The following is a 27,435-nucleotide window of genomic DNA, read 5'->3' as shown; positions in this document are numbered from 1 at the left end:
AAAATAACATTACTTTTACTCTGCCGGTATTATGCATGTTTGTATTTTTTTTTTTAACTCAGCAAGTTTTACCTTCTGATTGTGAGTGGGATACATGTATTTATTTCACAAAGTACATATGTAATGACTCTGTGACTTTATGAGTATCTCTTCTTCAGCACAATGACTTTAATCAACACATAGCCTAGCTTCTGTCTCACAGAGATGTGTTTCTGAAGAAAATGAGAATGAATTTGCTTAATTTATTCCTTTAGGGAAAATATTTTAGATATTTTAGGTACACAGTCTATTGTCTTTGATTTCTATAAATGTTATACAAAAATGAAATATGTATGCATATTTTATGTGGTATCTGAATAATGGTAGTTAAGTATCCTTCAATTATTGTCTGTTCCAATGAAGTCTAAAATGAAATATACATTATTATATCTGTAGTATATCTGCAGATTTACTATATCCAATTAAGTTTAAAAGGTCTTCTAATAGAAGTTTGCATGCTTTTCTATTTGAAGGGGAATGGCAAAATAATACACGGTGTTTTCTAATATATAGCACCTATTTAATAACCAATAAATTTGTATTTTTCCAACCATGCATGAAAATAATCACAAGGAAACTCCTGGTTATTGGAATATATGCATCTTCACAAATTATCTGCCACTATATTGTTTTATAAAGTTTAGGTGATGCTTCTTTTCTGTTAATTCACCAGAAAATTCAATGTGCGATGCCTTTTTGAGAGCTAACCTTCTTTTTTATATTTCTTTATATGCACTCTATTACTAAAAAGAAAGCAAAAATGTGGCATAATAATGTTCATAGAACACTTAGTATTTGCCTTGTGAAATCGACTGCTCATGCGTGTAAACATTTCAGATTTGATATAGTTTCTTTCCCTGACGTCTGATGTACTTTTGCAACTTACCTAGATTTTGACATTTGAGTTGTTAAAGCGTGGTTTTCAAAATTTGTTTTCTCACTTCATAAGAATTAATATTTGGACATATTTTATTTTAGGAGAAGCAGACAAACAGAAAGCCAAGGGCAAAAAAAAGCAGTGGTGGCGGCCTTGGGTTGATCATGCTTCCAGTAGGTTTTCTTGATCCTCTTACAATTTCATCGATTCTAACCCTTATATCCTTGACCAGAATTCAGGCGTCCCCATGACCTGTGTGTTCCATGCATGGTTTGATCCTTGTGACTTGATAGGGGGTCAGAGTGTAGGAAAATTTTCATGGAAATGGGTCTCTGGGCCCTGGTGATGGAACCTTCCAGAGAAATCAGCTGATTACCATGCTGTCTGAAGAAAGCCCCACATGTGGCTGACACATGCCTGAGCATCCTAGGGGCTCAGAAAGCGAAGAATTGCTACCTTTTTATCTAATTCTGAGGTCCAGAGCACTGCTGATACGTATTTGTCTTGTAACTGAAAACCCTTATTGAACATGAGTTTTGGCTCCCCCTGGGAGGATACTCACTAAGTTCAAAGTGTTTGTGACCCTCTTTGTAAGGCACTAGACATGGATGCCGATGAGTCTCTCTTCCCCCTTCTTCCCAGAGCTTTGATTTTATTTGCATGTAAGGTCTTTTGGCAATTTATTGAATATAAAGGTGAGGCTAACTTAAAATGTGTTCACTTTCTCATTCTGCCTCTGCCCCAGTTTCGAAAGGCTCTCGTACTACATTCCACATTCGAAGCCTAGCATGTGGCATGGCTGTAGAGCCACCAGCCATGACCAATTCAGAGTAGAGGTGGACAACAGTTTTTGAAAAGCAGAGCTTCATGGCCACATAGAATTAAAGTTTCCCTCCTGATCATTAAAAGAAATGAGGGGGGTGGCGCCTGGGTGGCTCAGTTGGTTAAGCATCCTCCGACTGTTGATTTCAGCTCAGGTCACGATCTCAGTCGTGGTCATGATTTCACAGTCGTGGGATCGAGCCCTGTGTCAGGCTCAGCGCAGAGTGGGGAGCCTGCTTGGGATTCTGTCCCTCCCTCTCTCTCTGCCCCTCCCCTGCTATTGTTCTCTCTTCCTCTCTCTCTCAAAATAAATAAACTTTAAAAACAGGAAAAAAGGGATGAGGAATTATGGAACTCAGTGGCTATATTTGTTCTGCTTAGCAAAGGAAATATCACTCACGATTGGCCAGTGGACGGTCTTAGAATGGAATGATCCATTTCAGTCTGACCCTCCTTGCGTTTGTTCAAGTATTGAATAATTATTCATTATGTTGCAAATTACTAATAATACCTTCAGGCCTTTATGCCTTATCCTGTGGCTTAATAACTTCAGCTAATGTGATCAGACAGGGACTATCACTGAGGCCCACAGTGTCGCACGATGGCGGGAGAGACTCTACTGACGGGATCTTCAGAATCACTAGAAAATCAAGTTGATCAGAATGTTTTGCCGTGCCTGATTCTTCGTGTCTCTGAGATATAGTGTTGGCTTCTCTCACCCCAAAGAAATTTTAACTTTCTAAAATCAGCAAGCCAATTTAAGGAAGTATTAATTCAAAATTTGCTCAACACGCCTGAATGATACTAAATTTAATCCCAAACATTGAATTTATAGCATTATGTGAGGGGAAAAAAAACATGATTTTCAATGAGTTTTGTTTCACCTGCTGCCAAGTCAAAAGACAAAGATTCACATCGAAATTCTGTGTGACTCTTGAATCTTTTGTTCATTGGCATGTTCGTCATGCTAACGATCCAATAATGCAGCACACTGTAAGCCTGTTTCTATCAAGTCACAAGAAAACTGTGCTTATCTTTCTGTTTGTAAAGGGCCCTTTGCTAGTTTAGACAGACCTATCCATTTCGACATTGTGTCCTACTGAATGTTTTCTCTCTCACCTGGGGTAAATTCCCGTTGCAATTGTAGTTGTCTTTCCTTTTCTCGTCTAAACATTGAATTTTGGAAGGAATTGGATATGGTCTTCGATAATCATCTTACAAGTTGATAATAACTGAAAAAGAACTGCTTATGAAGGTTATTGACTTTAGTTTTCTGATTCATTTCACCCTCATTATATCAAGTTCTTGAAGACTGGTATTAAATTAAATGTGCCTTGTTACAACACCTCTTGGTGCAATAATGCAGGAATGTGTGTAATTCATGGTTTGGAATCAGATTCTGACCGTGGTGTTAAAATTTTTCCGCAAAATACATTTCCTTTTACCAGCTCATGAGGAAAGGAAAGGAATGACTCTGTGGATTATTTCTTAGGCCATGATGAGTTCCAAAAGTTATCTTTAGATCTGGAAGCACTTTATTAAAAGCCCTTACTTCAATCTCTTGAGTCACTGGGCTTTTGCCTAGATGGTTCCTTACAGGTGCGGAGTGTGAGAATACATGTAGTTGAATACCCTTGTGTAAGTCGACAGATGATACAGTGATATGGCCAAGTTGTTCATAATACTGGCAAGCAGTCAAGATCTTAACATAGTCTGTAGGTGGCCAATCTTCCACTTCCACACCTATGTGCACACATGCGATTGCATTATTGCTGTTCAATGATACCTTCCATTCCAAGGTAGTATGCCTCCATGCCAATTCAGTACCTTCCTAAAGTAATGACAAGCCTCACTTTATTGTTAAATATCTGAAACAGAGGTCCGGGCTTCTGGGGATACAGGTGGTAGGTTTTAAAAGTTATTTTCGCACTCAGTTCAGCAATCACATCAATATCCACATGTTTCTGGACACAGGCTGGGGGCAGGATCGCTCTCTGAACTAACAAATGTGTATGTAAGAGCTTCTCTCCTTATTATTAGCAGATAGCACCGAAGAAAACACTCTGTTGTTTTCGTACTTTTATCTCAGTAACATTTCATAAACGAATAGGGGATTTTCCTAAGCATTTCCTTCTTTGTTTTAACGTGTCAATTCTACTTCTCGCATACAAATTGATAGTTTGTTTTTTTAAAATGATCAAATCGGTGTTGTGACTGCTTGAGAAGAAAACCGTTTGGGCTCACTGTGGCCACACGAGTAAAAGTCACAGAAGGTATGATTGAATACAGTTGAAGCTATTGTTGATTTTAGAGCCTATAATGAGGGTAAAATGCTCAATCCTGTAATATTCTGTTTTTTACCAAATGACCATGTGACATAGAGTCCATGTAACTTTCCTGCAAATGTCTGAGCTTACTTGAAGGCATTACTTTAATGGTCTTCCTCACTGTCAAACGTAATGCTGTGACTTTGGTTTGTTCTTGCTTATTCTTACCTTCTGTTGTATTGCATTTATTCCCTCAGGCCCGGACCCAGTACTCTGGGCCTGGTTCTTTCTTCAAAATAAAAATAACAAACTACAGTGCTTCTGTTCAAGGATATAAGGCCCAATTCATTCCGTGTGCAACTTCACGGATGGAGGCTTCAGATACGGTCTGAAACCGATGGGCAAAATTACCTACCTTCTGGCCATGTTTAGTGATGGTCACGCAACTAATTTTAAACAAGCCAAGGTGTTCCATTACCTTACAACGCACGAATCCAAAAGATCACGGAAGACATCATGTTATGTCGTCCAAAAGACACCTCAGCATTTGAAAACTTGAATGTACCTTGAAAGTGCTACTATGTTTTTCCCCCGCAATGATGGTACAGTTCTTGTAGCATCGGCAATACGTACGCTGGGTCTCTTTTCTCTGATAAACTTAACGTAACGCTCAAGCCGACAAAGATGGGATTCTCAAATTTCTTTAAGTCTCTGGACATTTCAGCTTCCTCTGCTCCTTTTAACACAGCAATATGTTCTTGCAGGGAGAAGATCAGGCAAGGCAAGGCACGGACAATCCAGACCGTCTGTGCTTTGTGTCTTCTGGTCAGTATGGTTCTCCTCACATTTCAGTGAGCAGCCGGAGTTCCTTGTTGACCAGAAGCCCAACAGCGCTAAACCATATCGGCCATGTCTGCCGTGCCTCAGTCTGTCCCGTGCTACGTGTAGAAACAGCCAGAGTGGTGGTGGTGGTGCTGTTTTTGTAGTTGTTTTTTTTGTTTTGTTTTGTTTTTTTAATGTTACCTGCCCATTTCCTCCTTGTGGCAATGCGTGTGTGTGTTGGGGGGGGGGGGGATGGTTTTTGTGTTTGTTTAACTCTTTCAAATGTCTTGCCATGTATGCTCTGTCCCCTGTGTCATATGCGGAGCAGCCAGGTCTGCAGAGTGTAAAGTGAAGTCGAAGTCGGTGATGCCGATTCTTGGTCCTGAATCAGCCTAATTGGCGTCTCTACCACACGCCGGACCCATTCAGACAACACCAAATCCTCTACTTCACTTTGGCCTCGTCTAAAGGACCCAAATTGCCGACTGGTCTGAGTTGTGAAACTGTAACCATTTTCCATCCACTATTTTGGCCATCTTGGTAACAAAACTGGTTGCTGCAGAGTTGATCCGGTGTTATCTGTGTAAAATTTACAACGAAGAAGGAAGAGAATATCAGATGAACCCAGCAGTGGCCAGTTTTCTTACATGGCATAGACAAGGCCTCATGCTCTGTAGACCCGGCCACACCAACACCATGTAGTGTTAGCCCAGAATGAGTTCTCTTCATCTCTTGTTTTTCCCCCCCTGCCAACATCTCTTGCTGGTCTTTTGTGGACAATGTGTATATCGGTGGGGGGGGCAGTTCACTAATAAGCCCTTAATGATCTCATCTCTCTTGCAAGAAATAAGTAAATATTTTGTTTTGCTTAGTGGTCAGGAGTGGAGATTATTATTTGTTTGAAACGGATAGTGAAGAGGAGGAAGAGGAAGAACTGAAAAAGGAAGATGAAGAACCTCCGAGAAGGTCCGCTTTCCAGGTAATTCTGGGGGTTGGGAAAACCATGCCCTTTGCTGGTTGAAGGGCTTTTCTTTCCGACAGACCTTGAATGCAGGCCTAGACTTCTTCTGCCATGTTCACGTGTGTTATAGCTTCCAGAAGCTTCTAATTTCCACCTGAAATCATCCATCCCTCATTAAACTGTAACGCTGCTTGCCCTCAGCTTCGGTGTAATTCCTGCCATTCAAGAACACTGTTCCCACCAGGTGTTTGCTCCCGTTCATCAAAAACCCTTCTGATGCTATAAACCAAAAATAAAGCTTCCCTGGGTGAACTTTATTTTTCTGTTACAAGTAGAAGGTGAAGAAGACTTCTCTGGCATTGCTCTGGATTGCTTGAGCAGACTTCCCACTTTGAGACGTGAAATAGTTGATCATAAAAATAAAGCACTTGCTTTGTTTTGAAACCAACGGCCACTTCATGTTACCTCAGATTTTGCAAATCCATTTCATTTGTGTTGTCAAAGGTTTGAGACTGTACTGCAGTCATGAAAACAGCCAGCACAGTCCTGATTTTTTCATCTTAGCTGCCTTTCCTTCTCAGAATGTGCCACCTCATTCTTGGTGACATAGCTCACCAGCCTAATACGGTGTACCCAGTGATTGTCTAAGCAATGCTTGTTAGCGATGAGGACTTGTCAGTAGAGTTACACATGGGGTGAAAGCTTGGCATATATTTCTTTTACCAAAGAGTCACTTATGAGGACTGTTCTTTCCCGTTCATTACAATCCAAGACATATGGAGCGATACCCATCAAGCCACATGATGTGTCCATGAAAAGGTCTTTGTCACTTTGCTGACCGGGTCTCCTCAAGCTGCAGGGTTACATCCACCCCTGTATTCCCAACAACATTGAAGAACTAAATTATTTATGGAGTCACCTTGCTCTGATGCTTCCTCGCTGGCCCCATCGCTACTTGAGTTGTGTCTCTTAAAGATGGTGTCTGTGCGCGTGGCTGGCTCGTCAAATACCGATGACCTGACGTGTGTATCTTTATTCTCATGAGTTTCCTTATAACCATCACTCATTCAGCCAAGAAGAGAACATTCCTCACCGTGTTTATGGATTACATGCAATGGCTGACTATTTTCCTATTCCGAACCGACAAGCAAAGCACATTTGTTCCAGCTTCAGTGATGGGGCACGTTTTAACCTAGCTGATGTAACTGTAGAGACAAATTCATACTGACGTCATATGTAAAATTGTTAGTCTTTGATGTTTTTCTACTAATCACTCTCACTTTGTCCTTCTTTGTAGAGAGCTATTGGGAAGTTTGCGTCGGCCATTTTAGCCTTGCCAAAGTCTGTCATTAAACTTCCCAAAACTATTCTTCAGTATTTAATCAGAGCTGCAAAGGTATTTGATGTTTCACTGACGTGTGGTGTGTGACCCTCCGCTCTGTAGAAATTTAGACAAGCAGATCCCTGTCGCCTCCATCTGCATTTTCCCTGCTCTATAGGTCGTACAACGGAGGAAGTATAAGAACTTAAAATATTAGGGAAACATTTCCAAGGAGAGTTTTGAGAAGCCAAATTTCTTACTATTTCATTCTTGTTCTTCAGTTGACACGAGAGCCTATCGAGACATAGAGAGAGAAAATGCAGATACGTATCTACTCTGTCCTTCTTGTAGTTTGGCCTACGTCACATCTCATTTGAAAAGGGTCACATCTGGTTGCATGCGTCAGTCATGATGTGTAAAATGTGTGATAATCGTTCTCAGAAAGCTGGTAAAATTATGACCAAGGTAATAGAAGACTCATTTTTCTCCACCTTCTTGTTGGCTTCCCTTTCAAGTCTCCATCTTCCCTCAATTGGATATCGTCTTCCGTTTTACTATCCTGCCTTTGGTACAATTCCTCACAAGACCGTGCTGCCATGTACGGTCTGTGGAGTTTCTCACACCCATGTCACCAGAGAGAGTGCGAGATAAACTGCGAAGAGGCTATTTGTCAATTAACCTAATGCACAGCAGAAAGTATCCAGCTACCTGGGCGGTAGCCACCCATTATTGAAAATCATAAATAATGAATTACTGTTCATGTACTTTATAGAAAGCTGGTTCTGTGCACTTAGTCTGGGCAGGCACTTAAACTCTCAGGTCTTTATGCTCATGTGTTAAGCAAATGTTTGGATAGTGAGGGGGACCAGCGCTTCTCCCATTTTACCTGGGACCTTATTTAAATGCAGGTTACGGAAATTAAGCAGGTCCTTGAAATTCTGTATTTCTCTCAAACTCCCAGGGGACAGACAGCTGGGGGTCTATCTTGAATAGGAGGGTCTAAGCTTCTAGGTTCCTCCCATCTTTAAAATGCCAGCGTTCTGATTGCTAGTTTAATATTCTATGTTTTAACTTCCCTAAGATTCTTTTTCTTTTCTCTTTTATGACTACCATATAAGTCTCTCCATTCATATTTAAGAATTTATGTGAAAGATTGCAATGTAATTATCCCCATCTTACTTTAAAAACAAAAACAAGAAACAAAACAACTTCTTTCAGACAACATAAAGAAAGTCCTGGGTTACACATGAATCAAAGGACAGTTTATTAAATTTAACCAATTTCCGTTAAGGATCTCCATTCGCTTCAATAAAGTCCTCTCCTGTTTGAAAAATTAAATGCTTTTTGCATAGTACATTTTCAGGAAAATGAATCTCATTCCCCCCCCCCACTAGGTAAGATAAGCTTAAGATAAAAATCATATGATAAAACTTAAGATAAAATTTAGGATAAAGTAAGTGAGTGAATAAATGAATGAATGAATGAATAAATAAGTAACTAGAATTTAAGATAATGTTGAGAATACAGACTAATAATGGCAATTTGAAGAAACCAAAGGTCATTTATGGACATTTTCTTGTATTTTTTGTACTTATGGTTAGTGGTGTGGGTGTCCCATGAACTTGAACAGTGGTTATGGCTGCAATGTGAGAATTGAGAAGTTTCAGTAAGAAACTTCCATTTCTCCACTCAATAAGAATTGGGATTTTTCCTCCTACTTTGTCATCACCATTTCCTGAAACAGACTGACCCTCTATCAAATGTTCCTGGCACTATACCGAGTTTGTAGCTCCAAATGTCAACATTAAGATAATTTACCTACAAATAGGGACTCCTCATAAGATTTTCTTCCCCTCTCTTTTTCCCCCTTCTTTGAATTATGTAAATTCTCATCTTAGTGAGAAAGCTTCGTCATTTGGGATTATAGGTAGAACCAGGAGTTTCCTTTTAATAAGGCAAAATCTTTTTTTTTAATTTTTTTTATGTTTATTCTGAGAGAAAAGTAGAGGGAGAGAAAAAGTGGGGTAAGGGCAGAGAGAGGAAGAGAGAGAATCCCAAGCACAGACCTGATGCAGGGGCTCAAACTCACAAACCATGAGGTCATGACCCAAGCCCAAACCAAGAGTCTGACGCTTAACCAACGGAGCCACCCAGGTGCCCCAATAAGGCAAAATCCTAATGATACTCCCCCATCTACAAGAGTTCTGCAATTCTGTCCTAAATGGCCCTTGTCTCTCTCCTTCTCACCCTCCCTCCCCATTTTTCTCCAGTATAAAAGAATTCCTCCAACTTGTATACTTAATGCATTCACAAACCCTGAATTACTCTTTTATTTTCTATCTTGGGGATTCTGGCATTATCTAAAAGCAATATGGTCATCACCCATTTTTTTTTAAAGAAAATGTCACCGTATGTTGCTCTTAAACCTGAAAATTTCTTGCATCTAGCAGTTCAGATTTTTTTTAAAGAATCAGTATTTTGTGGAAGCAATTTGCTTATTAATTTACTAAACCTCAAAGATATTCTTTTTGGTAGGTGACAGGTTTAATAAGCAAGGGAACTTACATATTTGGCAAAGATATTCTTTCTTCTTTTTTAATTTTTTTTAATGTTTATTTTTGAGAGAGAGACAGAGACAGAGACAGAGCATGAACAGGAGAGGGGCAGAGAGAGGGAGACACAGAACCCGAAGCAGGCTCCAGGATCTGAGCTGTCAGCACAGAGCCCAACAGGGGGTTTGAATTCACGAACCACGAGATCATGACCTGAACCGGAATTGGATACTTAATCAACTGGGCCACCGAGGCACCCCCAAAGATATTCTTGATAGAGTTCCCAAGTAGCATGCTTAGTAAACATCTACCATAAATTCCTTCATGTGGTCCTTCTTTGTCCAGTGTCAGTTCATTTCTCATTTCTCAAAATACATTTTTGGCAGAAAATAGGATTATTTTTTGCCTCTTGGATTTATTATTATTCAGAAACAATACAGATGTTACACTTGTGTTAGTTGCCATTAGATTCAGATTTCTACCATTGGGAAAAAAGAAATTCTCTTCCTTAGTCACCCATGACTTTTACACTTCCGTACATCAAAAAGTTGGGTCCCTTTTTATTTTTACTGACCTCACAATGCCTGTGGTTTGCTTACACTGTGTTTTCCAAGGATTCCTGAAATCTGAAAGTCATACAGAGTACAGTGAAAGTGTCTGGGTTTACAAAGTGCCCCCACAAAACAGCCCTCCAACTTGAACATCATAATAGAAAACCCAGCTTCCCTGAGACCCAGGTGGCTTTGTGGGTGCATGAGGAGCATGCCTGCTTGGCTTCGTGATTACAGATGGCTGACTTTGTTTACCAGGGTTTTCTTTTTGTTCCTTCTGCATGATTTGGGAGACTATTGGTGGGTGGACTGTTCAACATTGCTCTGCGGTGGTTATCGGTTTTATCATATTAACGTAACCGTTTTCAGCTCTTGAATGAAAATGACAAAAGGCAACCAAGGTCACCACAGTTTTCCTTCCAGAACATTCTGGAATAACTCTGTAACCTTAATAGCGCAATCATTTTTCCTTTCCAAATACTAATCAGTCTACAGAACCCTTTCTCAAGTTGCTGGTCATAGCTCTTTTTCACAAGGGAGAGCATCAGATGTACTAAACTCTTTTCCCAAAGTAAATGAGTAAACGATGTTTTGTTTTTGACTCAAAGTTTATTAGTGAGGGGAGAAAACCACTCCAGTGACACTTAGCAAGAGGTCCAGCTTATTCCTATTGTGTGTAATACAAAAGAGTCAGTCACTGTCACAAGTGGTGGTGGTACATGGGGACTTGGGGGGAATGATGGTCACCCAAAGTATCTCCTGACTGTGATACCAAATGAAATACACTCCTACAACATCTGTTTTCATATTTTATTTCATGATCATGGAAATAGCACAGGTCAACTGAGAATACTGAGGGATGTGGGAGCAGAAGATTTAGTTTGTGCTGGCAGAAAAATATGTATATATTTCCAAAAGTCAGGAAGCTTGGTGTTGGTCCCTTTTCTTTTCATTTAAATATTAAAAAGGCAGAAAATAATTTAATTTTCTCCCTTCAGTTTGTTTATCAAGCCTGGATCACGGACCCTAAAACAGCACTCCGACAGAGGCGCAAAGAGAAAAAAAGGTCTGCAAGAGAAGAACAGAAAAGAAGGAGAAAAGGATCTGGGGATGGTGAGTGTTGAGTGAGCGCAGGGCCCAGCCAGCACTCTCTGTCCCTGTGGCCCTGGTGTCCCAAAGGGAACCACAAAGGACAGAAGCTTTGGAGGAATGACATTCTTACATTCTGAAGAATGCACAGAGTTCTACTTGTCCTTCGTTACTTGTGTCTGACCCTTGGAATAAATAAAAAGGTAAATTTAAGTTAAGGTACATTTTATAAAATAAGAGAGAGAGGAACAAATTAAACTCAAAGTAGAAGGAAGAATTAATGTTTTAAGCAGATGTTAAATTATAGAAAAGAAATACAAGACAAGATCTATCATTAAGTGAAAAGCTGTTCTTAGAAAAAACTAGTAAAATGGGTAAACCTTTGGAAGTTTGATTAAGAAGAAGAGGAAAAACACAGTATCAGGAACCAAAAATGGAACGTAACTACCAATGCCATATTCCACATTACATTTGAAAACATACGATAGGAACACATTTCTAAAGAGGGGAAAAACTCCAAGCTACAGCTAAGCACCAAAAGTGGAGTGAAAGTTCAAGTGGGGCACTCAGAAAAAATATTTGCATTATATATGTCAGACTAAAAAACAGTATTCTGGATATATTAAGGACTTCTAAGAAGCAGTAAAAGAAAAGTTCAACCCAATAGATGAATAGATGTGAAAAACAATTCACAGATCAGGAAACGGAAATAGAGGAGCTCAGCTTCACTACTTATAGGAGAACCACAACCCATATTTTGACATACTGTTGTTTTGTTGTTGTTGTTGTTGTTGTTGTTGTTGTTGTTGTTGTTGCTTTACCTATTGGATTGGGAAAAACCCAAACATTCGCTAATTTGTTAACATCACCATTTGGAGTTAGTGGGAAGAGAAGTGTTTGTATGAGTTACAACCCATATAACACGACAAGCGGTGTCGTAGAGTAGTGCATCCCCTTTGAACAGCAATGTGTTGATATCTGTAAAAATGTTAAATGTCCATCTCCCACTACAGATCTATCCCTCTTCTAGACATGTGGTTCAACTTGAAGCAACATCTGCACATGTGCACAAGGACCCATGTCTAAGAATACCTATCAAACATCATTTGTTTTGTTAATAACAAAAACTTGGAAGCATTCTCAATGTCTACATAAAGAAGAGTCAAGTAAATTATGTTACTATATATTATAAAATTCTATTCAGTAGTTAAAAAAGTGAGATGGATTATAGCTGATCCTAGAACAATGTGGGGGTTGGGGCACTGACCCTCACACAGTCAAAAATCTTGTATAACTTTTAACTTCCCCAAAACTTAACTAATAGTCTACTGTTGACCAGAAGGCTTACTGCTAGCATAAACAGTCGATTAACACACATTTTGTATGTTATATATGTTATATACTGTATTCTAACAATAAAGTAAGCTAGAGAAAGGAAAATGTTACCAGGAAATCATAAGGAAGACAAAATATATTTGCAGAACTTTACTGTATTTATTTAAAAAAAAACCTCCACATATAAATGGACCTGCACAGTTCAAACCTGTGTTGTTCCAGGGTCAGCTGTACTTTGAACTTGACATACTGTTAAATGAAAAGTACTGTGTTACAAATGGCAGCACATTATGAAACCATTTATGAAACAACGGAAACCAGCGTTCCTCAAGACAGTATTTTGCATTTTTAATGCATGCATATAACGGTGTATAAATGCAAGAGAAAGATCAGGAAGCATACTTATCAGTTACTGACGGTGGTTACTTCTGGGGGAGGAGTGGGGAGACTGAGATTAAGTGGTATGATTATCTGTTATATTTTGATTCATTACAAAGAACATATACATCGATTTTTTGTGTGAAATTAAAAATGTATTCAAAAATCAAAGAAAAGCATAATTACTAATGGAACTCTAACTGCACAATCTGTCTCCTTTTTGACCATTCTGCCCCCTGCTGCCTCCTGGTAGCTTTAATTTGATTTTACTTTATTGGTTTGAAAGACAACATGAAGACACAGCCAATGTAACAAGTAAGCAGTCAAGAGCTAGGTGCAGAATCTCCCTTGGAAACCCACCCCCACAGGTGCCAAAGCCTCACAATATGTAGTGTTCATTTCCAGCCCTTACTCATGTGTGTATGTAAATATGCAGGCACCATTTCCTTTGTTTACTTTCAAAAATGAATCCGTGCTATACAAATCACTCTGGGGTAATCATTAGCAATGTATCATAAACATTTCTCATATTAAGTATTTATAAAACTATATCCTCCTTTTTTTAATGGCTGCAAAATACTCTACAATATGGATATGCATAATTTATTCAACTATTCCATCACTAATGGACATTAAGTTTGCTTTCAAATTTTTGCCACAATGAATAATGCTATCATAGATATTCTTGCACAGAAATTCATACAGTCATACATACATGTGGGTGTGAATGTGTGTGTGTGTGTGTGTGTGTGTGTGCATGTGTGTGTGTGTGTAGTGTAAAGCCACAAAGAATACAAACTTTCCACAGAAAAGTCATCAAAAGTGGGATTTCTGAGTTAGGGGGTGTGACTTGTTTTTTTTACTTTAATCTAGTTTCCCAAAAGGTTTTAGAAATTTATACTCCTACATGTAAGGGATAGGAGTGTCCATTTCCCCGTACCCTTACCCTATAGGATGTTATTACTTTTTTTTTTTTACTGTTGGTCTTTCTTAAGGATGACAAAAGACTTTTGTTTTCATTTGAGCTTTCCTAACTAATAAGACTGAACATTTTTTATTTCCTATTTTTCATGGCATTTTGCTTCCCAATCTAAGATTTAAACATTTTTATCATTTTCTGTAGTATCATTCTACTGGGTTGTTTGCCCTTATTAATTTAGGGACTATTTATATGTTAGGGATAGTATCCTTTTTTCATGTGTTACAAGTTTGTTTCCCCATCCAGTTTTTATCTTTTGATTTAGTTTATGGGATCTATTATCTAAACAAGTTTTATTTTTTTGTGATGTCAACGATGTCTCCATGTCTTTTTGCAGTTTCCAGGTTTCCATGTTGCTTAAGAAAGTCTTTCCCCCACATATAATACAAATGGTCTCCCTTATTTCCTCCCAAGTCTATTTACATGTTGAATTTTTTTTTCCACTTGTATAGTATTTTTTTATTAATATATGAAATTTATTGTCACATTGGTTTCCATACAACACCCAGTGCTCATCCCAAAAGGTGCCCTCCTCCATACCCGTCACCCACCCTCCCCTCCCTCCCACCCCCCATCAACCCTCAGTTCTCAGTTTTTAACAGTCTCTTATGCTTTGGCTCACTCCCACTGTAACCTCTTTTTATTTTTTTCCTTCCCCTCCCCCATGGGTTTCTGTTAAGTTTCTCAGGATCCACATAAGAGTGAAACCATATGGTATCTGTCTTTCTCTGTATGGCTTATTTCACTTAGCATCACACTCTCCAGTTCCATCCACGTTGCTACAAAAGGCCATATTTCATTCTTTCTCATTGCCACGTAGTATTCCATTGTGTATATAAACCACAATTTCTTTATCCATTCATCAGTTGATGGACATTTAGGCTCTTTCCATAATTTGGCCATTGCTGAGAGTGCTGCTATAAACATTGGGGTACAAGTGCCCTGATGCATCAGTACTCCTGTATCCCTTGGGTAAATTCCTAGCAGTGCTACTGCTGGGTCGTAGGGTAGGTCTATTTTTAATTTTCTGAGGAACCTCCACACTGCTTTCCAGAGCGGCTGCACCAATTTGCATTCCCACCAACAGTGCAAGAGGGTTCCCGTTTCTCCACATCCTCTCCAGCATCTATAGTCTCCTGATTTGTTCATTTTGGCCACTCTGACTGGCGTGAGGTGATATCTGAGTGTGGTTTTTATTTGTATTTCCCTGATAAGGAGTGACGTTGAACATCTTTTCATGTGCCTGTTGGCCATCCGGATGTCTTCTTTAGAGAAGTGTCTATTCATGTTTTCTGCCCATTTCTTCACTGGGTTATTTGTTTTTCGGGTGTGGAGTTTGGTGAGCTCTTTATAGATTTTGGATACTAGCCCTTTGTCCGATATGTCATTTGCAAATATCTTTTCCCATTCCGTTGGTTGCCTTTTAGTTTTGTTGGTTGTTTCCTTTGCTGTGCAGAAGCTTTTTATCTTCATAAGGTCCCAGTAATTCACCTTTGGCTTTTAATTCCCTTGCCTTTGGGGATGTGTCGAATAAGAGATTGCTACGGCTGAGGTCAGAGAGGTCTTTTCCTACTTTCTCCTCTAGGGTTTTGATGGTTTCCTGTCTCACATTCAGGTCCTTTATCCATTTTGAGTTTATTTTTGTGAATGGTGTGAGAAAGTGGTCTAGTTTCATCCTTCTGCATGTTGCTGTCCAGTTCTCTCAGCACCATTTGTTAAAGAGACTGTCTTTTTTCCATTGGATGTTCTTTCCTGCTTTGTCAAAGATTAGTTGGCCATACTTTTGTGGGTCTAGTTCTGGGGTTTCTATTCTATTCCATTGGTCTATGTGTCTGTTTTTGTGCCAATACCATGCTGTCTTGATGATGACAGCTTTGTAGTAGAGGCTAAAATCTGGGATTGTGATGCCTCCTGCTTTGGTCTTCTTCTTCAATATTACTTTGGCTATTCGGGGCCTTTTGTGGTTCCATATGAATTTTAGGATTGCTTGTTCTAGTTTCGAGAAGAATGCTGGTGCAATTTTGATTGGGATTGCATTGAATGTGTAGATAGCTTTGGGTAGTGTTGACATTTTGACAATATTTATTCTTCCAATCCATGAGCAGGGAATGTTTTTCCATTTCTTTATATCTTCTTCAATTACCTTCATAAGCTTTCTATACTTTTCAGCATACAGATCTTTTACATCTTTGGTTAGATTTATTCCTAGGTATTTTATGCTTCTTGGTGCAATTGTGAATGGGATCAGTTTCTTTATTTGTCTTTATGTTGCTTCATTGTTAGTGTATAAGATGCAACTGATTTCTGTACATTGATTTTGTATCCTGTGACTTTGCTGAATTCATGTATCAGTTCTAGCAGACTTTTGGTGGAGTCTGTCGGATTTTCCATGTATAATATCATGTCATCTGCAAAAAGCGAAAGCTTGACTTCATCTTTGCCAATTTTGATGCCTTTGATTTCCTTTTGTTGTCTGATTGCTGATGCTAGAACTTCCAGCACTATGTTAAACAACAGCGGTGAGAGTGGGCATCCCTGTCGTGTTCCTGATCTCAGGGAAAAAGCTCTCAGTTTTTCCCCATTGAGGATGATGTTAGCTGTAGGCTTTTCATAAATGGCCTTTATGATCTTTAAGTATGTTCCTTCTATCCCGACTTTCTCAAGGGTTTTTATTAAGAAAGGGTGCTGGATTTTGTCAAAGGCCTTTTCTGCATCGATTGACAGGATCATATGGTTCTTCTCTTTTTTTTTTATTAATGTGATGTATCACGTTGATCGATTTGCGAATGTTGAACCAGCCCTGCATCCCAGGAATGAATCCCACTTGATCATGGTGAATAATTCTTTTTATATGCTGTTGAATTCGATTTGCTAGTATCTCATTGAGAATTTTTGCATCCATATTCATCAGGGATATTGGCCTGTAGTTCTCTTTTTTTCCTGGGTCTCTGTCTGGTTTAGGAATCAAAGTAATACTGGCTTCATAGAATGAGTCTGGAAGTTTTCCTTCCCTTTCTATTTCTTGGAATAGCTTGAGAAGGATAGGTATTATCTCTGCTTTAAACGTCTGGTAGAACTCCCCTGGGAAGCCATCTTGTCCTGGACTCTTATTTGTTGGGAGATTTTTGATAACCGATTCAATTTCTTCGCTGGTTATGGGTCTGTTCAAGCTTTCTATTTCCTCCTGATTGAGTTTTGGAACAGTGTGGGTGTTTAGGAATTTGTCCATTTCTTCCAGGTTGTCCAATTTGTTGGCATATAATTTTTCATAGTTTTCCCTGATAATTGTTTGTATCTCTGAGGGATTGGTTGTAATAATTCCATTTTCATTCATGATTTTATCTATTTGGGTCATCTCCCTTTTCTTTTTGAGAAGCCTGGCTAGAGGTTTGTCAATTTTGTGTATTTTTTAAAAAAACCAACTCTTGGTTTCGTTGATCTGCTCTACAGTTTTTTTAGATTCTATATTGTTTATTTCTGCTCTGATCTTTATGATTTCTCTTCTTCTGCTGGGTTTAGGATGCCTTTGCTGTTCTGCTTCTATTTCCTTTAGGTGTGCTGTTAGATTTTGTATTTGGGATTTTTCTTGTTTCTTGAGGTAGGCCTGGATTGCAATGTATTTTCCTCTCAGGACTGCCTTCGCTGCGTCCCAAAGCGTTTGGATTGTTGTATTTTCATTTTCGTTTGTTTCCATATATGTTTTTAATTTCTTCTCTAATTGCCTGGATGACCCACTCATTCGTTAGTAGGGTGTTCTTTAACCTCCATGCTTTTGGAGGTTGTCCAGACTTTTTCCTGTGGTTGATTTCAAGCTGCATAGCATTGTGGTCCAAGTGTATGCATGGTATGATCTCAATTCTTGTATACTTATGAAGGGCTGTTTTGTGACCCAGTATGTGATCTATCTTGGAGAATGTTCCATGTGCACTCAAGAAGAAAGTATATTCTGTTGCTTTGGGATGCAGACTTCTAAATATATCTGTCAAGTCCATCTGGTCCAATGTATCATTCAGGGCCCTTGTTTCTTTATTGACCGTGTGTCTAGATGATCTATCCATTTCTGTAAGTGGGGTGTTAAAGTCTCCTGCAATTACCACATTCTTATCAATAAGGTTGCTTATGTTTATGAGTAATTGTTTTATATATCTGGGGGCTCCTGTATTTGGCGAATAGACATTTATAATTGTTAGCTCTTCCTGATGGATAGACCCTGTAATTATTATATAATGCCCTTCTTCATCTCTTGTTACAGTCTTTCATTTAAAGTCTAGTTTGTCTGATATAAGTATGGCTACTCCAGCTTTCTTTTGGCTTCCAGTAGCATGATAAATAGTTCTCCATCCCCTCACTCTCAATCTAAAGGTGTCCTCAGATCTAAAATGAGTCTCTTGTAGACAGCAAATAGATGGGTCTTGTGTTTTTATCCATTCTGATACCCTATGTCTTTGGGTTGGCGCATTTAGTCCATTTACATTCAGTGTTATTATAGAAAGATACGGGTTTAGAGTCATTGTGATGTCTGTATGTTTTATGCTTGTAGCGATGTCTCTGGTACTTTGTCTCACAGGATCCCCCTTAGGATCTCTTGTAGGGCTGGTTTAGTGGTGACAAATTCCTTCAGTTTTTGTTTGTTTGGGAAGACCTTTATCTCTCCTTCTATTCTAAATGACAGACTTGCTGGATAAAGGATTCTCGGCTGCATATTTTTTCTGTTTAGCACACTGAAGATATCATGCCAATCCTTTCTGGCCTGCCAAGTTTCAAAAGAGAGATCAGTCACGAGTCTTATAGGTCTCCCTTTATATGTGAGGGCACATTTATCCCTTGCTGCTTTCAGAATTTTCTCTTTATCCTTGTATTTTGCCAGTTTCACTATGATATGTCGTGCAGAAGATCGATTCAAGTTACGTCTGAAGGGAGTTCTCTGTGCCTCTTGGATTTCAGTGCCTTTTTCCTTCCCCAGTTCAGGGAAGTTCTCAGCTATTATTTCTTCAAGTACCCCTTCAGCACCTTTCCCTCTCTCTTCCTCCTCTGGGATACCAATTATGCGTATATTATTTCTTTTTAGTGTATCACTTAGTTCTCTAATTTTCCCCTCATACTCCTGGATTTTTTTATCTCTCTTTCTCTCAGCTTCCTCTTTTTCCATAACTTTATCTTCTAGTTCTCCTATTCTCTCCTCTGCCTCTTCAATCCGAGCTGTCGTCGTTTCCATTTTGTTTTGCATTTCGTTTAAAGTGCTTTTCAGCTCCTTGTGACTGTTCCTTAGTCCCTTGATCTCTGTAGCAAGAGATTCTCTGCTGTCCTCTATACTGTTTTCAAGCCCAGCGATTAATTTTATGACTATTATTCTAAATTCACTTTCTGTTATATTATTTAAATCCTTTTTGATCAGTTCATTAGCTGTTGTTATTTCCTGGAGATTCTTCTGAGGGGAATTGTTCCGTTTGGTCATTTTGGATAGTCCCTGGAGTGGTGCGGACCTGCAGGGCACTTCCCCTGTGCTGTGGTGTATAACTGGAGTTGGTGGGCGGGGCCGCAGTCCGACCCGATGTCTGCCCCCAGCCCACCGCTGGGGCCACAGTCAGACTGGTGTGTGCCTTCTCTTCCCCTCTCCTAGGGGCGGGATTCACTCTGGGGTGGCGTGGCCCGTCTGGGCTACTTGCACACTGCCAGGCTGTGGTGCTGGGGATCTGGCGTATTAGCTGGGGTGGGTAGGCAAGGTGCACGGGGGCTGGAGGGGCAGGCTTAGCTCGCTTCTCCTTAGGTGATCCACTTCAGGAGGGGCCCTGTGGCAGCTCAAGGGAGTCAGATCTGCTCCCGGAGGTTTGGCTCCGCAGAAGCACAGAGTTGGGTGTTTGCGCAGAGCGAGCAAGTTCCCTGGCAGGAACCGGTTCCCTTTGGGATTTTGGCTGGGGGATGGGCGGGGGAGATGGCGCTGGCGCCTTTGTTCCCCACCAAGCTGAGCTCTGCCATCCGGGGGCTCAGCAGCTCTCCCTCCCGTTGTCCTCCAGCCTTCCCGCTTTCTGAGCAGAGCTGTTCACTTATGACCTCCCAGACGCTAAGTCGCGCTTGCTGTCAGAACACAGTCCATCCGGCCCCTCTGCTTTTGCCAGCCAGACTCGGGGGCTCTGCTTGGCCTGCGAGCCGCCCCTCCGCCCCGGCTCCCTCCCGCCAGTCCGTGGAGCGCGCACCGCCTCGCCGCCCTTCCTACCCTCTTCCGTGGGCCTTTCGTCTGCGCTTGGCTCCGGAGACTCCGTTCTGCTAATCCTCTGGCGGTTTTCTGGGTTCTTTAGGCAGGTGTAGGTGGAATCTAAGTGATCAGCAGGACGCGCAGTGAGCCCAGCGTCCTCCTATGCTACATGTTGAATTTTTATTCCATGAAGTAGAGATCTACTTTGTTTACTTTTACATAGATAGGCAATTATGCTATAGCCCTGCTGACTACATGATCCTCCCTTTTCCGAGGGAATTTAAATGCCACTTTTGTCAATATTAAGTTCCTAATTATTCTTTGGTATGTTGCTGGACTCTGGACTTTGATCCACTATCCTACTGTCTGGCTCTGGGTCAGTGTCATCTGTTGAGTTCAGTAGCTTATAGAGGTTTTAATATTTAGTGTTGCAAGTTCCCCTCACTACCCCATTTATTTTTCCAAACTTGTATTTGCTCTTTTCAGACATTTGTGCTTACAAAATTCATTGACTGGCTCTAAAAATGTGTCTTTTAGTCATCTTGTAAATACCTCATTGCTCTGTGTCATAGCGACTATTTCATGCGCAGATGTTGACCTTCAGATTGAAAACAGCAATAATTAGAAGATACCGGGACTGAAATAGATGTTTATTTATTTCTTTAATAAATATTTATTTAGCCGCTTCTTCTTTGGTAGAGGGGCTCATCTATTCCAGATTACTTTCAGACAGAAGAAGCACACCTTCCTAAGTGCCAGGTGTTGCCATAAGTGCTTTCTATGCAGTAACTCATTTGTCCTTACAACAGTCCAAGGCATTTTACTCTCCCTGTCCCACAGATGAGGAAATGAGGTACCAGAGAGGGAAGGAACTGGCCTCTGGTCACACAGCCATCCAGATGGGTCTGGAATTCATGCAGGCATCGTGGCTCCAGACCCTCTATCTTGACAAATGGGGACCACAAGTATAGGGGAAAATCCCTTATGGTGTAGAAAGTGCAGAGTTTCACTTAAAAAATTAAGCACAGATAAAATGGTGTGGGACTAGAAGGAAAAAGGAGAACTTATAGCTGGGAGTATTAAGGAATGCAGTGCTTCATGAAAAACTCTTTTAATAGAGCCTGACATCCTGCCAGAAGAAAGCAAGGCCATGTATGAAAACTAAAGGGCAGGTCAGCTTAGTTGATAAAGACAGGATGTGAAACAGAGTAGTGGAAAACAGCATAGAAAGTAAGTTTGAAAAGATTAATTGAAGTTAGATTGTGAATGGTTTTAGTACCATTAGATAAAATACATGGGGCCCAGTGAAAGTTGGATTTTCTTTTTTACATAAACAACAAATAATTTTTTTAGCTTAAGTATAATGTGGACATATTGTATGAGACCTACACTAAAAAAAAAAAAATGTCGTTTTTCTTAAATTCAGATTTAACTAGGTGTCGCGTATTTCCATTTGCTAGATTTGACCTCCATAGCCTGGAATAAAAGACTAAGAAATAAAATGAAACCCTATAATGCCGTTTTATGGGGTGACACACTAAAATATGTAACATTACTCCTAGGTGCTCAAAATTAAAATTTAATGGTATGTCTCAGGAGTCAGCACACTTTTTCTGTAATGAGACAGATAGGAAGTAAATGATTTAAGTTTCGCAGATCCTAAGTCTCCGTGGCAACACATCTCTGCCGGTGTAGGGTAGAGGTAGCCACAGACAATATGTAAACATATGGGTGTGGTTCTGTTCACTAAAATCTGAATCTCCTATCATTTTCACATGCCAAAATATTGTTCTTTTTGGGTTTTTTTTTTCAACTATTAAAACTATAAAAACCCGGAATTCATAGGCCTTTCAACAGTGGGAAGCTGGCAGGGTTTATCCAGTGGATTATCATTTAGTCATTCTCAGTTACACCTGATTCTTATTCTGGAGTGGAGTAAAGAGAATCTGAGAGCTATGAATTCTTACAGCTTTCCCCCCGAGAACTCTTAAATTAGGCAGAATATTCCAGATTTAATTACAAAATTCCTTTTAGTCCAGGAGGGTAGTGTTGACATTTAATTTACCCTAAAAGGGTGTAACTCATGTTTGTTCAACACACTTCGCAGGTCCTGTGGAGTGGGAAACCCGAGAGGATGAACCAATCAAAAAGAAATCTGATGGACCAGGTAAAAAAATAAAGACAAATATGAGCTGGGGGAAATTTGAAAATGTTGCTTTCCCAGAAGGTATGTCGTGGAAGGCTGCCTAAAAACAATTAATCAAATACTGTTTCTGGACTGTGATTAAATAATCAATGTGTCATAAAATCTCATTTCTAGTGAAATTTCAAAGTGACTCCTAAAGGTAGATCTGGCCTTTACACTGTTGGCTCAAATGTTGGATTAGAGTCAGTTTGTAAATTCTTTTATCCAAATACCTATGAAAGGGGACTTGGGGGAACACATTATACATGTTCCATAGAAGCCATCAAAACAAAAGCACAAAAGATATTGGCAATTAATTTTAAAGAACATAGAATGTGTTAAGTGAGAAGTAAGTACAGTTGGAGAAGTGAGAGGTACTCTGGAAACTTAGGTCAAAGTCCTCACTTGATGAAGGGAAAACCAAATCCCAGTGAGTTTGCTCAGGACTCTAACAGCTACTACGTGACAGAGTCAGGGACAGAATCCGTGTCTTCTAACGTCTAGCTCAGTCATGGTGTCACTTGGGCTTCCTGTCAGATGTGACTGGGAGGAAGATTTCTCCATGAAGGAAAAAAAAAGGCAAAACAAAAGCCTCCAACTGAAAAAAACTCAAATGCCTCTCCAATTCCATAAACATGCCATTTCCTCTGTGTCCCCAGGTTCGAACTCCTGTGTGTATTATTTATCTACAGGCAAGATTTTGAGGCATTCTGATTCTTTTCACAAATACTGCCAAGGATGCCATTTGCTGACCCAAAATGAGACTTCCCGAAGGCTGTCTAACACTATCTGTGGCACAGTTACTTTACCCTGAACCCCCATTTCCAGATTATTTCACTCATACATATGTGAAGCCAGATAATTCTATTATTGCTGCAAAACTTCATAGAGTAATAGTAGCTAACACTTTAGATCACACATCTTTGCCGGGTGCTTTTCCAAGAGCTTTAAGGCATGTTAACTGTTTACTTCAAAAAAAACCCTCTCTCCCATTTAAGAGATAAGAAACTGAGGCAGAGAAAGATTAATTAACTTTGCCAAGTCTTTCCAGAAACCAATATTGCACTGTCTAGTAACTAACTAGAATTTAAATAAAAATTTGTAAAGAAAATAACTAGAGAAAGAGAGGAAGGAAGGAATGGAGGGGAAAGAAAAGAAAAAAAAAGGAGAAAGAGGAGAGAAAGGAATGAAAGAAAAGAGGAGAAAGAATGTAAGAAAGAAAAAAAAGGGAAGAAAAGAAAGAAAAAGAAAAAGAGAGAAAGAAAAGAGGAGAGAGAAAGAAGATAAAGAAAATAGATGGAAATAAAGAGAAGAGAAAAAAAGGAAAAGAAAAGAGAAAGAAAGGGAAAGAAGGTGAGAAAGAAAGGAACTTTGCCAAGTCTACAAAACTACCACGGGGTAGAGTTGGAATGTGAACACAAAAGATCTAAATCCAAAGTGTGTGCTCCTAACCATTATGCTTTACTGCCCCTATGGCTAAAAAAATAAATAAAACTTAAAAATGCAATCTCACATGTTAGTTTGTGATCACCAAGTTAATAAAGTATGTTATTCGTGTCTCCAACACAGCAATTTTAGTTTTGCCATCAGGACCAGCCTTAGCAAAACTGGAATAATCATATGTATCCTCACCACCTCTCAGGCAATAATTGTGAATATGAGAAAAAAATAAATTGTCAGAAATGTAAGATGCTAAGTTTATTAATAGGTGTAACCTCCAAGTCCCTCAGCCTCTCGGGCTCAGACTCTCTTTTGGTGTCTACACAAAGCAACTACAGATTCCATCCAAAGCACTGTAGGAAATACATATCTTGGTCAAAATTAAACCCAAAACGGGCTGGGGGGGGGGTGGGGGGACAATATAGGTGTCCCTGGCTGCCTCTGGCTCAGAACTGCTCTTCAGTGGCATCTGCAGGACCTCACTCTATTCAGCTTCATGTAGCTGCTGGTCCCTTCCTGGGCTTCTTTGCTCAACAGAGGATACTCTCATTTCCTTCCTTCCTCAAGTGCGCCTCTTGAAAGACTGTTAGGTCTGACAACATTTAATGAGGCTTTGGGGGAGAGCAGGGGTGGGGAGCAGCAGAGACAGGAAATAACTTTAAAGGGAAAGTCAGTGATCACTACTCCTACCTCAGTGTCTCTGCCCAGCTGGTGCCTCTGGAGCCTGGCTCATTAGATCATTCCCGCTTTCTTCCCCAGGTACCAGCTGGCAAGTCCAAGATCCCTGTTCCTTCAGTAGGTAGAACTGTTCAACTTCTTTGTTTCTTTGCCTTGCCCGCCTGGACTCTGTCCTGAGGCCACACCGCTGTTAGCTCAACTTCCTTTTGATGGTTCTCCTTTTCAGAGCAAACCTTTCCCTGAGAGAAATTCTGCCTTCCTCCTAGGCAACCCAATTCACAAACATTTGTTTTTTTTTTCTATTACAAAGTTAAATGCTGAGTCAGACTGTGGGATTTAGAAAGAGAGAGGATTAGTGGTGAGTCATGAAAGGGTCACATCTGATTGCACTGGCTGGATTCGAGATTAGGTAAACTATACAACCTCCAGGGTCAGATCCCGCCTGCTGTTTTTATATGGCTTGTTAGCTAAGGATGATTTTGATTTTGATTTCATTTTGTGGTTAAAAAAGTCAAAAGATATGAAAATTATGGAATTTAAATTTCATTGTCCATAAATAAAGTTTTATTGGAAACCCAGCCGTGCCCATTCATGGACAATGCAAACAGCCTACAGCTGTTTACACAGCACACCAGAAAAGATGAGTTATAATAGAGACAGTATGGCCTGCAATCAGATCCTGTCCAGCAAAAGGATCTTACATAAGTCCATAAAGGCTAACGCCCTTTTCTGCATGCTACGGTCATGATTTTAAACTAGAATTACAGATTATCATCATTAATCATGAATTTTCTGCATGCTCTAGTCATGATTTTAAACGAGAATTACAGACTATCATCATTAATCATGAATTTTCTGCATGCTCTAGTCATGATTTTAAACGAGAATTACAAACTATCATCATTAATCATGAATTTTCTGCATGCTATAGTCATGGTTTTAAACGAGAATTACAAGCTACAATCATGAATCATGAATTCATTTTACTATGGCAGTTGAATCTGGTTGTCTGTTTCTTTTTTCTTTTTTTTTTTTTTTACTTTTTCTTTTTTGGTGGGGAAAGGTTAAAGGATACAAGTTGTTTTCCTTGGCGGTGGTGGTGGTGGTGTTTTGTGTTTTTACTAATAAACATGAAGACAATTTGTAATTCATTGTGAGGTTCACTAAGTGTTCACTTTATTGCAGCTGATGTGTGAAGTCGCTAATAAAACTAAATTTTTTTAATGCCAAATTAAAAAAGAATTCTCATGGGCTCAAAATTTGGCAGCATGGCTTGAAAGGTTCCTCGTGTGCCAGTTGAAAAAAACCCACTGGCTTACAGGAACGAATGAGTAGGGCAGGCAGTTAAGATGCCATCTTCACTCTTTGATTTTGATTCTGCCCTAAAATAAGTCAGGCCACAGCTGTGGGACCGCCTCAAACTTAGCAATGATCAGGGAGCTCCCGAAGAACTCCGTGAGGGAACCAGAGAGACATGCGTGTTGCCCTGAGATAATGTCACACACACAGTGCCAATCTGAACCGAGCTGCAGCCTGCCCGGGCTCCCTACATCACGGTCGCAGATAAGGAAGAGAACCCAAGTACATCAGGAATCTCACAGCTCCTGCTGGTTTGCACAGGACTGATCCCATGTGCAGAATTCCATAGTTAGCCCATCGCAGTATAATTAAATAGGAATGAGGAAGATGATTCAGGAGTATGGATATACTCCTAGTATGTGTACTGAGCTCTTTCCAAAATAGCTTGAAGGCGATTTCACTGAAATGTAGCTGCAGTGGGAAGCACCGAAGTCTTACTGCATCAATAGAATTGTTTCCAAAGATAATTATTACTTAAGAAAAGAAGAAATTTATAGCGAAAGCATGAAAGGACCCGGTTTCCTGGATAGATACAAACTGTTTCCACCCCTGTGTCAACAAGAGAAATCTCTTGGAATGCGATCTCTACTTCTGTTAGCTGTATCTGGACCTATTCTGACTGATGTTTTGACCAAGGATTAAAAATTCTATCCAAGTTTGGTTTTGATACAGCCATCAAAACCAAGTGCATGTGTAGAAAGACCCACCCATAGCTTCCTATACCGCCCGTCCTCCACGCCCCCCGTGATGCTGAGGTCCACACGCCCCACACCATATTGGGTATGCAGGTCTGAAACCACATCTGCCTTTGGTAAAACATCGCTGTGATACACGACGGCAAAATGGCTGATGGCATTTTGCTCCGTTGAAATCTCGTTGCTTTTCTTCCTCCTAGACAACATCATCAAGAGGATATTTAATATTTTGAAATTCACCTGGGTCCTGTTTCTGGCAACAGTGGATAGTTTCACAACTTGGCTTAACTCCATCTCAAGGGAGCATATTGACATATCTACGGTTCTGAGGATTGAACGATGCATGCTGACCAGAGAAATTAAAAAGGTAACACTGTTGGTATAATTCTTTTTGCTTCTTCTCACACTGTAAACATTTTAAAAGTCAGTGTCTAGAACTTCAAACAGGATAACACAAAATCTACAGTCTTTCAGACAGTCTTAACATAACCCCTTTGTTTTTCTGTATATCTCAATCTGTTCCACGCTCAGAATTAAAATAATCAGACACTACATGCACGTGCACACATGTACACTCACACACACACACACACGCACATGCAAACGCACACGCACACACACAGCCCTGGGACAGTGGCCAGTTGATTCGTTCTGTTCCCTCCCTTCACCAGTTTGCAGGTGCACAGACGCTGCTGTCTCATGATGGATTATGTTGTTTAGTCTGGGAAATTTGGTCTGAAACTTCTCATAGGGGAAATTAAGATATATGCAAAGCAACAAAATATGGTAACATGTGGTTTATAGATAGTATTTAAAACTGATAGTTTGTTTCTGAAAAAGTTACTGTCACTTAACAAAATTATCTACATATGAGAAGGGATTTGTTTTTTTT

The 27,435-nt window shown here is 39.9% G+C and overlaps 1 protein-coding gene across 10 annotated transcripts in view; it reads left to right on the top strand.

Moving 5' to 3' along the window:
• The window catches only part of PIEZO2 (piezo type mechanosensitive ion channel component 2), a 468,071-nt gene that overhangs the window by 395,642 nt on the left and 44,994 nt on the right, over positions 1-27,435 (top strand). For 7 of the 10 annotated variants that reach the window (XM_053902383.1, XM_053902382.1, XM_053902379.1 and 4 more), the window contains 6 exons: positions 1,018-1,089; positions 5,700-5,806; positions 7,086-7,184; positions 11,211-11,325; positions 22,294-22,353; positions 26,744-26,910. In XM_053902383.1, coding sequence (XP_053758358.1) covers positions 1,018-1,089; positions 5,700-5,806; positions 7,086-7,184; positions 11,211-11,325; positions 22,294-22,353; positions 26,744-26,910 — 620 coding nt within the window. The remainder of the gene's footprint in view (positions 1-1,017; positions 1,090-5,699; positions 5,807-7,085; positions 7,185-11,210; positions 11,326-22,293; positions 22,354-26,743; positions 26,911-27,435) is intronic. The other 3 variants (XM_053902381.1, XM_053902385.1, XM_053902386.1) reach the window with 1 other exon arrangement.

The sequence above is a fragment of the Panthera pardus genome, unplaced genomic scaffold (assembly GCF_024362965.1).
Source record: "Panthera pardus isolate Hobbes unplaced genomic scaffold, ASM2436296v1 HiC_scaffold_15, whole genome shotgun sequence".
NCBI classification, from domain to species: Eukaryota; Metazoa; Chordata; class Mammalia; order Carnivora; family Felidae; genus Panthera; species Panthera pardus.
This window is presented reverse-complemented; position numbering and strand designations above follow the sequence as displayed.